This window comes from Cinclus cinclus, chromosome 15 (genome assembly GCF_963662255.1).
Source record: "Cinclus cinclus chromosome 15, bCinCin1.1, whole genome shotgun sequence".
In the NCBI taxonomy this organism is placed as follows: Eukaryota; Metazoa; Chordata; class Aves; order Passeriformes; family Cinclidae; genus Cinclus; species Cinclus cinclus.
The window spans coordinates 3,930,762-3,944,918 of NC_085060.1; the positions used below are offsets into that span (position 1 = coordinate 3,930,762).

Here is a 14,157-nt window from a genome sequence, read left to right on the forward strand (position 1 = left end):
GCGGTCCGCAGGCGGCGGAAGGGGCGCGGTGCCGGTGACGCGGCGGCGGGCGCGGGGCCCGGCGGGACGGGGCGGTCGCTGGTGCGCTCCGAGCGGCGGGGACGGCACGCGGCGCGGCCATGGCGGACGGGGACGGTGCGCAGCGGTGGGGACCGGCGGGGTCGAGGGGGACCCCCGGCGGGGAGGGGCACGGGAAGGGCTCGGGGCCGGAGCGGAGGAAGGGTTTGCGGGCGGTTTTACGTCCCCCCCTCCTTGGGCCTTTGGCTCTCTTCTCCCCTCCCGGCCCTGAGTGAGATCCCCGCGCTCACTCCCGGCGCGTCGCTCCCGCAGGTTCCAGCGCGAAGAAGCGGCGGAAGAAGGAGAAGAGGGCGCTTGCCGATGATGATGTAGCGGTGAGCGCGGGATGGGGGGGTTTGGATCGGGCCGTGCTCGGGGTGCGGGAGGGGGGGGAAGGTCCCGCAGCCCCATCCTTGCGGACGCGTTCCGAGGACCGTGGGTAGGGCTGGGACGGGCTCTCCCCGCTCCATCCCGGCCGGAGCGCGGCCACGCGGCAGCGGAGCCTCCGGGGCCACGTGGAGAGGGCGGCGGGAGCGCGGCCCGCCGGCTTCCTCCTCTCTGATCCCGCTTAACTTCACCTCCCCAGGACATTCAGCACACCGAGGATTTCCTCATCAAGCCCGAGTCCCGGGTGGCCCAGCTGGACACGTCGCAGTGGCCCTTGCTGCTGAAGGTAGGGCGGGTTCTGCTCAACCTCGTGGCCCGTCCGTGTTCCCGCTCCTTTTGTCCTCTGCCCCTGGAGGTGTAGCCGCGCTGCAAGAGCAGCACATGTGGTGCTCTGCCTGCAGAAACCGTATTACCGAGTCTCTCCAGCAGTATTCGTTAGATTTTGTGAGTTTTCCACTCCTTGGAAAGATCTCGCCATGTTTCTTGAGTGTTTAATTTGGGTCTGACCATGGCTTGTGTTGTGTGTAGACGTCCAAGTTGCTTCTCCTGAGTTTCTGGGGAATGTTCTGTTTATCCTGCATTGTCAATTTGTATATTGTGCTGGTTTTCCATCTCCTTCAGTCCAGGATTTCTCTTTTTCTCGATTTTTGTAAAATATTAACGTGGTTTCATTGTTGGGTCATTTTCATTTTGGAAGTGGCTCTGTAACTTATATGTACGAATCAGACCTCGTGTATCTGGGGAGATGTACTGCAGCACAGCAAAACTGAAATCAAGGGAGCCTAAGAAGACTTAAAACTTATGCTTGGATTTTGTAGAACTTTGACAAGTTAAATGTGAGGACAGCACACTACACACCTCTTCCTTCCGGTGCTAATCCCCTGAAGAGAGAGATTTCTGACTATGTTAGGTGAGTGCAATACAGGCCAGAGTGGTTTATTTTTCTTTCACAGTTAATACCTTCAAAATATTTTGGCTGGATTCCCCTTGTACCATTCTTCTTCATTCAGTGCCTTGCCATAATCAGTAGACATTTAAATAGGACCCGCTGATCTCTCCCTGTAAAGTTTTGTTTATTCTGAGGTTGTAGCAGATATGTGGGTGAACATGCAGACCACCTAAGGAATTCTGTGGTGTCTTTGGAAAAGTTCCTTGGCCTGTTGGGTTTTGAAACTGCTTGGAGTTTGTAGAATTTTTTTTTTTAAGTGCAGAGTAGCGATAAGGCAGGGGAGAAGTCCTTGACCATGGATTAACTTACCCTGTTGTGCGTGAAGCAGGTTGATGTGGACTGACAGAGCTGCTGGGAGGCTCACTGCTTGTCTGGCTGTATAGAAATACACTTCTTTGCAGCCAGGACAGCATTTCAAAGTTACTGCACTGTTGCTATGTCTGCCCTGATGCTTAGCTCCCATTCCCTGCCTGTAGGTCTGGCTTTATTAACCTCGACAAGCCCTCCAATCCATCCTCTCATGAGGTGGTTGCGTGGATCCGGCGCATCCTGCGAGTGGAGAAGACAGGGCACAGTGGCACCCTGGATCCCAAGGTGACTGGGTGCCTCATTGTGTGCATCGAGAGGGCGACACGACTGGTCAAATCTCAGCAGGGCGCAGGTTTGTTTGGTGCTCAGGGCCATTTGCAGTGACTGGGGATGTGTGAAGATCTTTTGGACACAAAATGGAGATTCCTAAAACTTGAAAAGGCCAATCTTAGTCTTCAGTGCTGTGACCTTTAAGGGTTGCATGTTATTCCAAGCCACTGAGGACATATCTGTGTTGCCTCAGGTGGGTTTTTTGTTGCTTTTCTGGTGCTTGGGCTCTTACAAGTCAGTGAAATCACCTCTGGCATGGTTTTATTTACCAGTTGAACTTACAGCCTAAGCCTATACCAGCACAGAGAATAAATAAATGTAGTTTAGATTTATTTCCCTGGAAGAATAACTAACTATGTAATAAACCATGCCCATTTCCTAGAAGAGGTGGTAGGATTTCAAGGTTCTGGGGATGTGTGTCTGTGAAGTAGGGTAGACCTTGAGGTCCAACATCAAAAGCAAGCGGCCACTCCTGACTGCTCTTGTCATTCTTTCAGGCAAAGAGTATGTGGGAATTGTTCGGCTGCACAATGCCATTGAAAGTGAGGCTCAGCTGGCCAGGGTAAGTCTCACATGCTCTTAGCCATGCTGGCATCTGGCATGCAGAGTGCTGGCCACTGGTGGGAGATGAGGGGCCAGGAATGGAGCTCAGGTGTGCTGTGTGTGAGGTGATGACACAGTTTATCCATTCTCTGAGTGCAGTGGAGCTGCCCTCCTGCAGCACCCCAGCTCCTGTTCTAGGGTCTAGGTGCTATGCAGCCTCCAGACATCCTGCAGTGTCCCAGTGTCCTACTGGGGGCTGCTGTGATGTGTGGCTGGCTGCCTGCAGGAGGGGGGCAGTGCTGGCAGGGTTGGAGCCCCTCTTTGGGGGCTCCATCCTCACTGGGACGAGGGATGGTGTCTGATCACATGCTGCCATCTAATGGAAGAATCCTGGCTGTGCTCACTGGCATCTTGACCACATCACTGGATTTGCTTTATTAAGTATGGCATCACCAAATCAGGATTAACCTTGTGGTTTCTCATTCTTGGAATTGGACACAATTGCTGCAGACTCCAAGGTGCTCCTGCATTAGGGCTCAGGTGTAAACTCTTGCTTCTCCTTCCTCCCTCAGGCCATAGAAACCCTGACAGGTGCCCTGTTCCAGCGGCCACCTCTCATTGCTGCTGTCAAACGACAGCTGAGAGTCAGAACCATCTACGAGAGCAAGCTGGTGGAGTATGATCCTGAGAGAAGATTAGGTAAAACAGGGCTTTCCTGCCTTCTTCCTATAAAACTGACAGCTGATAAAGTTTTCTGTGAAATAGGGTGGTTTTGGCAGATTTCTTAACACCTAAGTCCTCTCATTGTCCAGAAGTAACTGCTTCTTGCATTGCTTTGGTGTGCTGGGAAGCAAATCCCATCTGTTTTTGTACTGCTGCACTCTTCATGGAAGAGCCAAATGATGTCAATTAGATGGCATTAGCTCTCAGGGCAAAGATGACCTTCATCTATCACCCCATGCTGATGGCTCTGGGAAGGTCTGGACATACAGCTTCTCTTGAAGGATGTGGTTTTATTTTCTGCTAAAAAACTCTATCCTGTCATGCCTTTCAGGTATCTTCTGGGTGAGCTGTGAAGCAGGCACATACATCCGAACCCTCTGTGTCCACCTGGGCTTGCTGCTGGGTGTGGGGGGCCAGATGCAAGAGCTCCGCAGAGTCCGCTCAGGCATCCTGGGAGAGACGGTACACTGGCACCAGCCCATTTGAAATTGTCAGAATTGCAAGAGCTCCTTAGGACTGTGCGTTTTACAGTGTTAGGAGGAGGTTTAGGGTCAGGAAGGAGTTCTGTGAATAGCCCCCAAAGAGTGAGAGCTGTTGGTGTAGATGTTCTGTAACCAAAGTGTTGAGTTCAGTTCAGGATGTTGCTCCTGTTCTGGTAATTAAACTTTGGGACAGCGAGTGACTGGGAAGTGCATTGTGGTGGCTGAAAGTTTATGTCACCTGCATTTCTCAGCCTACAGACCCCAGTGTCCTGTGAGTTCACTCCCATGACTGCTTGGAGTCAGCACAGCTCAGGGAATGTGGTTCATTGGAATGAGCCTGGGAGATTGTCTTGTGTGATCTTGGACACTTGTACAGTCTTTTCACTCTGGTCATAGACAGGTCCTGCTGCTGGTCCAAACTCCAGAACTAGTTTTTTTTGCAAAGCAGCAGTATCAGAGTGCAAGTGCTTCCACACCCACCTGTGCTCTTAGCACCGCTCTAGTCACTGGGCACTTTTGAATTCCAGGTGTTGGGTGCTCACAGCTGCCTCAGAACTTATTCCGTGTCCCAGGTTAAAGAGCTGGTTAGTTTATACCTCTGCTCACTAACCTTTGTATAGGAGCCCTAGGAATTTTGGTTAGGTCATGTTTAAAAGTTTAGTGTGGGTAGACCTTAGACTATAGATCCATATGCTGCCTGAGATTAGGAAGGTCGAAGTCTGGTAGCTCAAGCCAGGCTGACCTCAAGCTGTATTTTCATGCTCATGGTGGTTGTCTGGTTTTACTCCCTTTTTCAAACACTATTTGCTGTTGGACTCCAGCTATTCTCTTGTGCATGTTTCAAGTTGGTGGCTGGTGAGAGAGTTTAGAAAGGTTTTGTCTTTGCAGGACAACATGGTGACCATGCATGATGTGCTGGACGCTCAGTGGCAGTATGACAACAACAAGGATGACAGCTACCTGCGAAGGGTCATCCTGCCCCTGGAGAAGCTGCTGACTTCCCACAAGAGGCTCGTAATGAAAGACAGTGCGGTGAGTTCTGAGGCAGTGCCAGGGGAACTGCAGAGTGTCCTCCTGACTTGTGCAGCTGCTAGAATACACAGGATCAGGAGCCATGTGATGTCCAGTGCTGTCCTGATGATGTAGAGCCTCCCATGGGCTGCTGCCAGAACAGAGCTAAGATGCAGGAGCCATTAAATGACAGAGGATCTGCCCTCCTTGCTTGAGGAGGATGATGATGATTGAGGGATCTGCCTCACCCATTGTTTGCTGTGATAGGTGCTTTTCTTTCTCTTTCCAAAGATATGAAGTTTTATGTAGTGGACAAAAATGAATAGTTGCTTAGGGATTATATTGCTGGGATGGTAATAGTGGTGGGAAGCTAAAAATTAGAGACACTTTGTACTTCAATTCTTGTAATAGATTCCAAGCCCTCACATTGCCTACAATTTCAGGTTAATGCCATTTGCTATGGAGCCAAGATCATGCTGCCTGGTGTTCTGCGATATGAGGATGGAATTGAGCTTAATCAGGAGATTGTTGTCATCACTACAAAAGGAGAAGCCATCTGCCTAGGTATGAAATGCCTCCTTCTTGTGTCCAGCTAGTTGCAGAAATAACAGACCCTGTGACAGGAAAGGCACCTCAAATTAGTCCCCATGTGCAGAAGGTTTAATTAGTGGTTCCTGATAGGGAATGTGGGCCCAAGGCAGCTGTTTTTGGGCAGGATGTTAAGAAGCAGAAGCAGTGGCTGCATCAGTCCTGGGCAAGGTGTGAGGGTTTCAGCAGCTGTGTGATGCTCAGGTGTGTTGTGTGTGAGGTGATGACACAGTTTATCCATTCTCTGAGTGCAGTGGAGCTGCCCTCCTGCAGCACCCCAGCTCCTGTTCTAGGGTCTAGGTGCTATGCAGCCTCCAGACATCCTGCAGTGTCCCAGTGTCCTACTGGGGGCTGCTGTGATGTGTGGCTGGCTGCCTGCAGGAGGGGGGCAGTGCTGGCAGGGTTGGAGCCCCTCTTTGGGGGCTCCATCCTCACTGGGACGAGGGATGGTGTCTGATCACATGCTGCCACCAGGCACGTCACATCTCCTGGCAGATCAGTGCAAAGGGACTCTTAACAGCTGCCAGCTTGACTTGAAGGGGTGCCCAGTTCTAACCAGGGTATTCAGAGAAGCTGTGTGACAGTCAGTGATTCCGTGGGGTGACACTGTTGGGGGGGGGGTTGGTTATCTTTGTGCTGACAGAGGCAGAACAGGCTGTCACAGGTTCACTCTTCAGGAGTTACTGACCTCTATGCCTGCTTCTACAGCCATTGCCTTGATGACTACAGCAGTCATTTCTACGTGTGACCATGGCATTGTAGCAAAGATCAAGAGAGTGATCATGGAGAGAGACACATATCCCCGGAAATGGGGGCTGGGTCCCAAGGTGAGTGCTGCTGTGGGCATGGGGTCAGTCCCAGGGCCATGGTGGAAGCCCAGCTATTGGGATGTGGGACTCCGGGACCCTTGGGCAGAGCTGTGCCTGTGTCTTCTTCAGGGCCTTGCTGTAATTCTGCTGTGGTCTCCTGGAGCTATGGTGGTGGCAGTTCCAAGTGCAAGGGCTGTGGCAGCCCAGTGCTGGTGTGGGAGTAAGGCTTTCTCTCCCAAAAGAGCCTGGGGACCACTGCTGGTCTTCAGGCAGGGTTTCCTCAGATCTGTAGAGCACCAGCCCTCCTCTGGTGAAGAGCCAAATGATGTGAAATGGATGGCATTAGCACTCTGTGCAAAGATGACCTTCATCCATCACCCCATGCTGATGGCTCTGGAGGGGCTGGGCAGGAGCTTCACACTGCTTAATTGTACACTGTCTGTAAGACACCAAACTGTACCTGAAGGAGAGGAGCAGTGGGAACACCCAGTGTTGGGTTCCTCTCCTACTCAGGCATGTGGTAGCTTGACTGCAGCAAGGCTGGCCTGATGCAGGCTGGACTCAAAACTAAGTGTTGAGTTGCAGTGGCTCATCCCATTCCTGTGGTTCAGGTGAAAGCTTTGGGGGTGCTTCCACATCTGTCTCATGGCAGAGGTGGGGAAATGTCCTGTGACAGTTCAAGCATTTTGGAGTCCTTTGCGAAACCTCACAAACGAGTGGTCTGGCTCAAACGCTGCACGTCGTTAAGCTGGAAAAACCAGTCAAAGATCCAGGCTCCATGATGTGCAGTTGTATTAGTGTTGCTGTGACTCCCCCATCAAATTAGCCATTATTTACTGATAAGGATGCTTCTTGTCTGATACTTAGGCTTCTGTGCAGGGAATGTTTTGTCTCATTTGTTTCAAGGTCCTTGGAACTGTGGTAAATAGGTAATGCTGTAATTGTTGGCTTGGCTTATTGTTGGAGTCTCTCCTCTTGCTTGAGGAAGGATTTTTCGTACCTGGAGCTGCAGTTTGACTTGCTGCACTTTGCTTTCAGGCCAGTCAGAAGAAGATGATGATCCAGAAGGGTCTGCTGGATAAGCATGGAAAGCCCAATGAGAGCACACCAGAGTCCTGGAGGAGGGAATATGTGGATTACAGGTTGGTACTGGGTGTGTGGCTCCCACACCGTTGTTCAGAGGGGAGCACTGTGCAGCAAGGGCTGGGCTTGATGCTGGTATTTGTGCATGGGTCATGTTAGGCTTGTCCTAAGGCTGTCTGGAGCCTGGGATGCAGTTGCATTTCTTGGTGTGTGTTGCTCTTGAGTGTTGGGAGAAAGGCCCTGAGCAGACAGTTATCCCTTTTTAGCCTGTTGTGGTTTTAGAGGGAGTCAGTCTGCTAAATTAAACGGGGGACGCCGTGCTGTTGCCCAGCCCAGCTGGTCCTGGTGCAGGCTGCAGGTCTCCCCCACACCAACTTCTCCACCCAGCTCCTGGGGTGGATTACAGAGCCCCTGTGAGGGGACAGGGATTTGTACAGTCCAGAGTAGCATGAGGCAACCAACGACTGTCCTGTGCAACCTTGGGTTGTTTTCTTTCAGGGATACTTCCAGAAAAGAAGAAGCAGCTGCTGATTACCAAGCTGTTTCAGAGGACAGGGCTGCAAAAGTGAGTATTACCAGTTTTTTCTGGCTGTTACTCTATGTCCATTATTCCCATTATTTGCACATACCTTGCCCTTGCATTTTGGTGCAATGATGATTTTTAGTCCAGGATCTTCCATGCCCTTTGTTAGGCACAAGGTTCACAGTTCCTTGCCTGGGACTCCAGCAATTTCCCACCACCCAAGACACAATTGCAGCTCAAACATGAAGCTACTGGCTCTGGGCTTACTCTTCCAACACAGCACAAGAAAATACATTGTATGGAGCCACAACAGAGATTTGTTGTGCCAGAGAACTTTTGAAGACTATGGAGAACTGTAAAAATGTCCATGCAAGAGTTGCACCTAAAATTCCTTAACTCAGGGCTTTTGCATGCCCTTGGAAAGGAGCAGCAGTGTTTTAAACTAATACTTGGGATACAGGAAACTGAAAAGTACAGGGGGCAATTCTGGCAGAAGCAAATCCTAGACAGTGTATGCTGGAGAGACTGCAAGTCACCCTGTTGTTAAATAAAGTTGCATTGAATCAGGCAGTCATTTTTCCCCTCGCCTGAGCTATGTTGGTGTGTCTGACAATGTGTTCCCCCAACAGAGAAAGCGAGACTCAGAGAGTGAAAATGAGGAAGCTGTGACCCCACCGTCCACCCCACCACCAGAGGAGCTGAGCAGAAAGGAAAAGAAAAAGAAGAAGAAAGAGAAGAAGGCCAGAGAGGCAGCTGAGAGTGGGGGAGAACAAATAGAGAGGGTATGTAATTGAGTACTGCCATGGTATGGTCCAAGCATGGTAGAGATTCCTCGCTGTCCCTAATTACCTCCAGGATTAATTCATCAGCAGCCTGCAGTGCATGTGCACAGAGTGCCAGGTATAGGAGGATGTATTTGAGGTGCATTTTAAACTTGAACTTGTGGTGGGAGATAGGGCAGGTGGCCCAGGACAGTTGGTGGGTTCCTGCCAGGCCACCTGTGTGCTCTTGTGCCCTATCGTGGGTCCCTGTGGGAGGATGGTGCTGGAGTGTGCCCTGGGGAGCCTGCACTGCTTCTGGGGTGGAGCTGTTCCGTCTGAAATGGGCAGTGGGGGATTCCTTTTTGATGGCTTTCTGACCTTTCCAATCTCTCCACAGACCAGTGAGACCAGCAGCAAGAAAAAGAAGAAGAAACAAAAGGAAGTAGAAGAGAGCTCGGACTAAGCAGCTGGGTCTGTCCAAAGCAGGCAACCTCATCAGTCAGGAGGGAGGAGTTCTGGGTCTTGAGAAGAGGACTGGCTGCGTGGCAGAGGAGCCAGCAAGTTCCAAGATCTTTCCTCCTGTTTATATGAGTGAGTGGGTGTTTGCCCTGCTCAGGTGCCCCTCTTCATCCTGTTTTAAGGGTTGCCAGAGGAGCAGGGTGCCTCACTGTCCCTGCACTGGATTGATCTCTAAGCTGAGCACCACGATGCCAACGGAAGTGGGATCTTCGGGGAAGCTGTAGCTTCTGGCTCTTCATTGGTCTCTGTTTTCACCTAGAGAAGGTGGAATAATCTTTCTCCCTCCTCATATACTGCCTCTTTTTTTCCTTTTCTCCCAAGGCTGAAGCTGTTACCTGACAGTCAAAGAATGTGTTGCTGCCTGGAGGAGTGGCTTTGTCACAGCCCGTGTGTTTGTATGGGGACAGTCAGATCAGTTATTTCTGAAGGACTGTGTTTTAACCTGGCCACAGGCTTGGCTTTATTCAGTTAAATGAGAACAAATAGTCCACCCAGATTATTTTTCACTCCTTTTTAAACCTTTGTCGTGAAAGGATTAGAAAATTTAATTCCTCCTTGTTGTTTATAGCACAAGGACATGCTGGTACATTGTCTGCTGATTCTCAAGCCCACTTGTCTCAGTGATGTTGACAGGGTGTCCCTTTTGCTGGCTTTCTGCTCTTCTCTACTGATTTGTTGGACTGCAACGCTTTTGGTTGCCTCGCCTGGTTCTGATGCCCAGTGTGCTCTGAAGGCTGGAGGTGACTGACCAACATGTTCTTCATGCTGCTGGGACTGGAGCCCTAAGAAAAAGCTTGGTCAGAGGCAGCTCTGCCAGGGGGCATTGGGTGTGGGCTTGAACGGTTTTAGATAAATTTGTTGCTAAACTATCTGGAATGGCTTACCGGGGGCAGGTCTTTCCTGTCACAGGGGTAGTGCTGAGCCAGGTTTTAGCTCCCTTTAATGAGGAAGGACCCCAGGCTCTTGTTCTGAGGTTCATTCCCTGCAGAGATTCTGTTAAATGTTGGATTAACCTCATGCATTGCTTTAGTCTATACTGCCCTCCAGTGCTGGAGATGCAGGCAGTGGGGACAGCAGCTAGTGGGTGTTGCAGTGTGAGCAGGGAAAAAAAAAAAGTCCATTTTTATTTACTCTTTTTTTACTAAAGTAAATAAATAAATAAATAAAATTTCTGGTTTTGAACAGGTGATTTTCACACTCCTCCCAAAAAGTCAGTGGCATTCATGGGGCAGGGGGGCAGATTTTACCACCTGTCCAGCCTCTGATTGTTTTCCTGAAGAAACTGCTGGGGCAGAGGGATGGGCATGTTGATGAGGACTGTCACTAGAAGGGCCTTTGTCATTGCTTTGTCAGTGCCCAGCCTGAGAGGTAAAATAACAGCCATGGCAATGTTTCAGCGCACATTTATTGCTGCTCATTGTTTCCCTGCAGTGGATCAGAACGAAGGTCCCTATTGCACATAGATTTTTATTTTTGGCATCCTTAAAAAAAAATTGCACAAGACCTTTTAACCACCTTCCCCTTGCCCCTATAGCTGACTGAACACACATGAGGTTTTTCACCTACACGGTGGATGTGATGATACTTCCCAGACCCATGGTGGTGTGAGGCTTATGAGTCAGTATGAACCCCGGGGTGAGCATGGCTTTCATGTTTGCATACAGTGTGAGACACCCTAGACTGGAAAACATGCCTGGATGATCTTTGTAGACACTTTTCTACTGCATGCAACAGCTAGTTGTGGCTGGATGTAATTTACCCATTGGAGAGGCCCTTTGGGGTTTGCTGTGTGGGACTGGCTCAGCTGCTGCCCCCTTTCTCTGGCCAGGCAGTAACAATTCAAGCTGCACGGTGAGAATTCAAAATACAGTGAGTTTTTACACTTATGGCTGCACAGGGTAAATGAGAAAACTCCTACATGGGAACATGGGGTGAGGCCTGCCTGGGGGTACTCCATGCCTCATTCATCATCTTCCTCCTTTGTGAGAGGAAACCCTTGGATGGAGTTCTGGGAGAAACCTCCCAAGGATGTGGGCTTCCCTGAAGCCTCAAGGACAGCAGGAAGGGTTTTGAGTTGTGTGCATTCCTGCCCTGGCAGGAGACAGCTGCCTGGAAAAGCCCCTGATCTGCCACTTCCCTTGGGACTGCTGCAGGGAAGATCAGCTGGGTGCTACAGCAGGACTGTGCTTTCCCTTGCCTGGGGAGGGCAGGGAGCTGTGCTCTGAACTAACCTGGGCTCTGCTGTAGCCACTGCCCCACCCTGCAGTGCCACAGGAGGTGGCCGGCCCCCAGGTAACCTCTATCCTGTGTTCCTGCAGGAGAGGAGCTGAGGGCACCCTGTGAGTGTGTGTGAACCGAGACCATGTCCGTGGAGCAGCAGAGGAGGGGAGTTGTGCTGGGCTGTGTGGGGCAGGGGAAGTAGAGGAGGTGTTTCCCAGTGGCTGCAGGATGGTTGATGGGAAGCAGCTGGGTTTGGGTGCCCTCTCAGTAGACCCAGGAGACAGGCACCCACTGTGGAGAGTTGCAGGCCTGCTCAAAGGCTTCCTGCAGCAGCTGGAGGCTCTCTTCCACACTGTTGTTGACCAGGGCCAGGTCGAAGTAGTGTGCGTACCGGCTCCGGATGCTCTCCGAGTCCTTGCGGAGCTGCTGCAGAGCCTCCGACTGCAAGGGACACGACAGTGCTCAGAGAGGAACTTCACAGCACACCCCAACTGGGAAACACCCACCACCAACTCCAGGGCTTGTGAAGTATCAAGAGCGCAGAGAAGCCTTAGAGCTTGTCTGATGGGCCGGGAGCTGTTGTGTGACCTCTGGGCTTGTGTCTGGGGCTTTTGTGTGGTGCTGGGAGCATCAGGTTACCTGCTAGAGTGAGGCCAGACCTGCTGGCTCTCATAATTACCTTTAAAATGCTCTGTGGCAGTTCCCAGGGAGAAGGTTCACAAGCAGCAGGCTGTTCAGTGTTCTGGTGGCCATTGTCACCAGCTCCAGACCTCAGGCTGGGTTGGAGATGGGATTCCTGCAGGATATGCTCCCTTCCCACTGGCTTTTGAGCAGAACAGCACCAGCTGCCAGAGCTTTACCAGCCTCTCCACTGGTTTTGGCTGGGTTTTTAGTGCTGTACTTCAGTGGTAAAAGCAAAGCTGCCTCTCCTCCCCTGCCAGTGTGGCTGGGCTGTCCAGCTTGTGGGGGTATCCCTGGACAGCTCTGCCCCTGGCAATGAGGTCCAGACCATTTCCACGTATTTCCCTAATGGAGCTTGAAAGACAGGTAGCTTTCTATGCCTGGAGAGGAGGGACAGCTTGGTGTGTAGTGCTTGCTGAGCTCTGCTCTATGCAGATATTAATAGACCTAAATGGGTATTATTAATTATACTAATTATCCTATTTATTATATAATTATATATATTATAAATACATGAAACAGACCTACAACTATATTAATAGACCCAAATAAGACCAGTCTTTGTCCTCCCCTTCTTTTTTGTTAGACCAGCTGGGTATGTATCACAATACTGATACCTTTAGTGGTCAGCACTAAAAACATAATACAGATGGCAGAGTAATATTTCTGTTACCACACCCTCCCTCAGGGCACAGCAGGCTTCTGTCTTTTAAGGTGTTCAGTTCAACACTGACAAACTTTAAATATAATTATTACCCTAGGGGCAAAAAAACCCATATATATATATATACTGCTTAGCTACCTTCATTTTGAAAGAGTTACTGAAAATACTCATCTACTCTTATAAAATTAATTTTTCCTATAGTGTGAAGCCAGCAGCTGTGCGGGGTGGAGAAGGGAGGAAGGGTAAGCAGCAGTTTTTGCTCGCGAGCTCTGCAGGGTCACATTAACTCTGCCGCATCCCTCCTCAGAGTGAGCAGAGCTGCAGGGTTATATTTAGTGCCTGGCAGCAGGGCTGGCCCTGCCCACTGCAGCAGGATGTGATTCCTCTCTGGATGGAGGCAGCGGTGGGTGACAGAGTGGCCCTTTCTATTCTGAGATCTTCCCCCCCTCCCCAGCCTGCTGCATCAGGCAGTTAATGTTCCTCTAAACACCTGCACAGCACTTGCTCTGAAGGTTGCATACATACCCTCTCTGCAAACTATCTGTAGCTTAAGCTTTACCAACACAAATTTAATAGGTTGGAAGAGGTGGCCATTGAACCCAGAAGGAGCACAGCTCTGGGTTTCCTTGTTGGCTTCTGTCATCCCATCTCCCTGCCAGGCTGGGGTGTAGGGCAAGGGTGTAGGCAGCATCCCTGCAGCCAGGGGGCTTTCGGGGAAGCGATAGCCTGTGGCTGCCAGCCTGCTGCTTGGCACTGAATGAGTTAACTGCGCTATCAGTGCTGCCTTCATCCTCACGTTAAAGGGATCAGCATCCTAATGAGGCAAAGAATGAAAGCAGCAGTTGTTTGTATGTCTATTTGCATAGCTGGTGGCAGGATAAATGGTCCTGCCCCGACTGCTAGGCTGTGCTCCCCACTGTGATTATGCTGCTGGGATGAGGATTGCTGAGCCTACAGCCGCAGGAATTGGCAGTTCCTGCTCCTCAGGTCTACGCTCAGTTCTGGACCACCAAAAGCCAAGCAGAGAGGAAGATGCTGATGGGGACCCCTGGGTTGCTGCAGCAGGTGCTGCCATGGACCAAGAAGCCCAGCCAGAGGAGGACAGGAGGGGACACCCTGCTACTCACCTCTTCTGCCTTGTCTGTGGGGGCGATGAAGACAATGAACGGGGAGAGCTCGGCCGTGCGGACGATCTTGAGGGTCTGTGGTGAGAGGGGCGCAGTTACCAGAGCGTGCCCCTGCCCCAGGCTGGGAGCAAGCACAGCAGGCACGGTGCCTCTGAAGGAGACACCCCTCGTTGGGGACACGAGCTCACTGGGTGCACTTCTAGAAAAGGGTCCCCACAACCCACTCCCATAGCAGCCTGGCCATGGCCTTGGTGTCAGAGCCAGGTGTGTGCTGTGACAGCGAACACCCTCACTGTACCCGTGTCTTGGGAATGGAAATGCCACCCCAGGGCTTGCTGTTTTTTTCCTCTGGGAGGAGAAGGCAGGGACAGTCACAGCCAGCACCCAGGTA

The 14,157-nt window shown here is 51.1% G+C and overlaps 2 protein-coding genes and 5 non-coding genes across 12 annotated transcripts in view; 6 read left to right on the plus strand and 1 right to left on the minus strand.

Moving 5' to 3' along the window:
* DKC1 (dyskerin pseudouridine synthase 1) overlaps positions 1-14,157 on the plus strand; it is a 16,437-nt gene continuing 2,280 nt past the window's right edge. The window contains exons 1-16 of one of the 3 annotated variants that reach the window (XR_009933640.1): positions 1-135; positions 331-392; positions 644-730; positions 1,263-1,354; positions 1,870-2,054; positions 2,530-2,594; positions 3,148-3,274; positions 3,630-3,760; positions 4,669-4,812; positions 5,235-5,355; positions 6,088-6,206; positions 7,227-7,330; positions 7,770-7,836; positions 8,424-8,576; positions 8,953-9,146; positions 9,396-10,328. Coding sequence is in view for 1 of the 3 variants with exons in the window: in XM_062502653.1 (XP_062358637.1) it covers positions 120-135; positions 331-392; positions 644-730; positions 1,263-1,354; positions 1,870-2,054; positions 2,530-2,594; positions 3,148-3,274; positions 3,630-3,760; positions 4,669-4,812; positions 5,235-5,355; positions 6,088-6,206; positions 7,227-7,330; positions 7,770-7,836; positions 8,424-8,576; positions 8,953-9,018 (1,539 nt within the window). In the remaining 2 variants the exon portion in view is untranslated. Of the gene's footprint in view, positions 136-330; positions 393-643; positions 731-1,262; positions 1,355-1,869; positions 2,055-2,529; positions 2,595-3,147; positions 3,275-3,629; positions 3,761-4,668; positions 4,813-5,234; positions 5,356-6,087; positions 6,207-7,226; positions 7,331-7,769; positions 7,837-8,423; positions 8,577-8,952; positions 10,329-14,157 lie in introns of those variants that run through there. The other 2 variants (XR_009933641.1, XM_062502653.1) reach the window with 2 other exon arrangements.
* On the plus strand, positions 2,696-2,941 carry LOC134050264 (small nucleolar RNA SNORD17). The gene has a single exon (XR_009933676.1). It is a non-coding gene; the product is annotated as a small nucleolar RNA SNORD17 (small nucleolar RNA).
* On the plus strand, positions 3,470-3,545 carry LOC134050268 (small nucleolar RNA SNORD83). The gene has a single exon (XR_009933679.1). It is a non-coding gene; the product is annotated as a small nucleolar RNA SNORD83 (small nucleolar RNA).
* Positions 3,911-4,040, plus strand: LOC134050271 (small nucleolar RNA SNORA36 family). The gene has a single exon (XR_009933682.1). It is a non-coding gene; the product is annotated as a small nucleolar RNA SNORA36 family (small nucleolar RNA).
* Positions 5,595-5,840, plus strand: LOC134050265 (small nucleolar RNA SNORD17). The gene has a single exon (XR_009933677.1). It is a non-coding gene; the product is annotated as a small nucleolar RNA SNORD17 (small nucleolar RNA).
* LOC134050263 (small nucleolar RNA SNORD83) lies at positions 6,506-6,581 on the plus strand. The gene has a single exon (XR_009933675.1). It is a non-coding gene; the product is annotated as a small nucleolar RNA SNORD83 (small nucleolar RNA).
* MPP1 (MAGUK p55 scaffold protein 1) overlaps positions 10,462-14,157 on the minus strand; it is an 18,730-nt gene continuing 15,034 nt past the window's right edge. For all 4 annotated transcript variants that reach the window (XM_062502655.1, XM_062502656.1, XM_062502654.1 and 1 more), the window contains exons 11-12: positions 13,767-13,841; positions 10,462-11,735 (exon numbers count right to left, since the gene is read on the minus strand). In XM_062502655.1, coding sequence (XP_062358639.1) covers positions 11,559-11,735; positions 13,767-13,841 — 252 coding nt within the window. In that variant the 3' untranslated portion in view covers positions 10,462-11,558. The remainder of the gene's footprint in view (positions 11,736-13,766; positions 13,842-14,157) is intronic.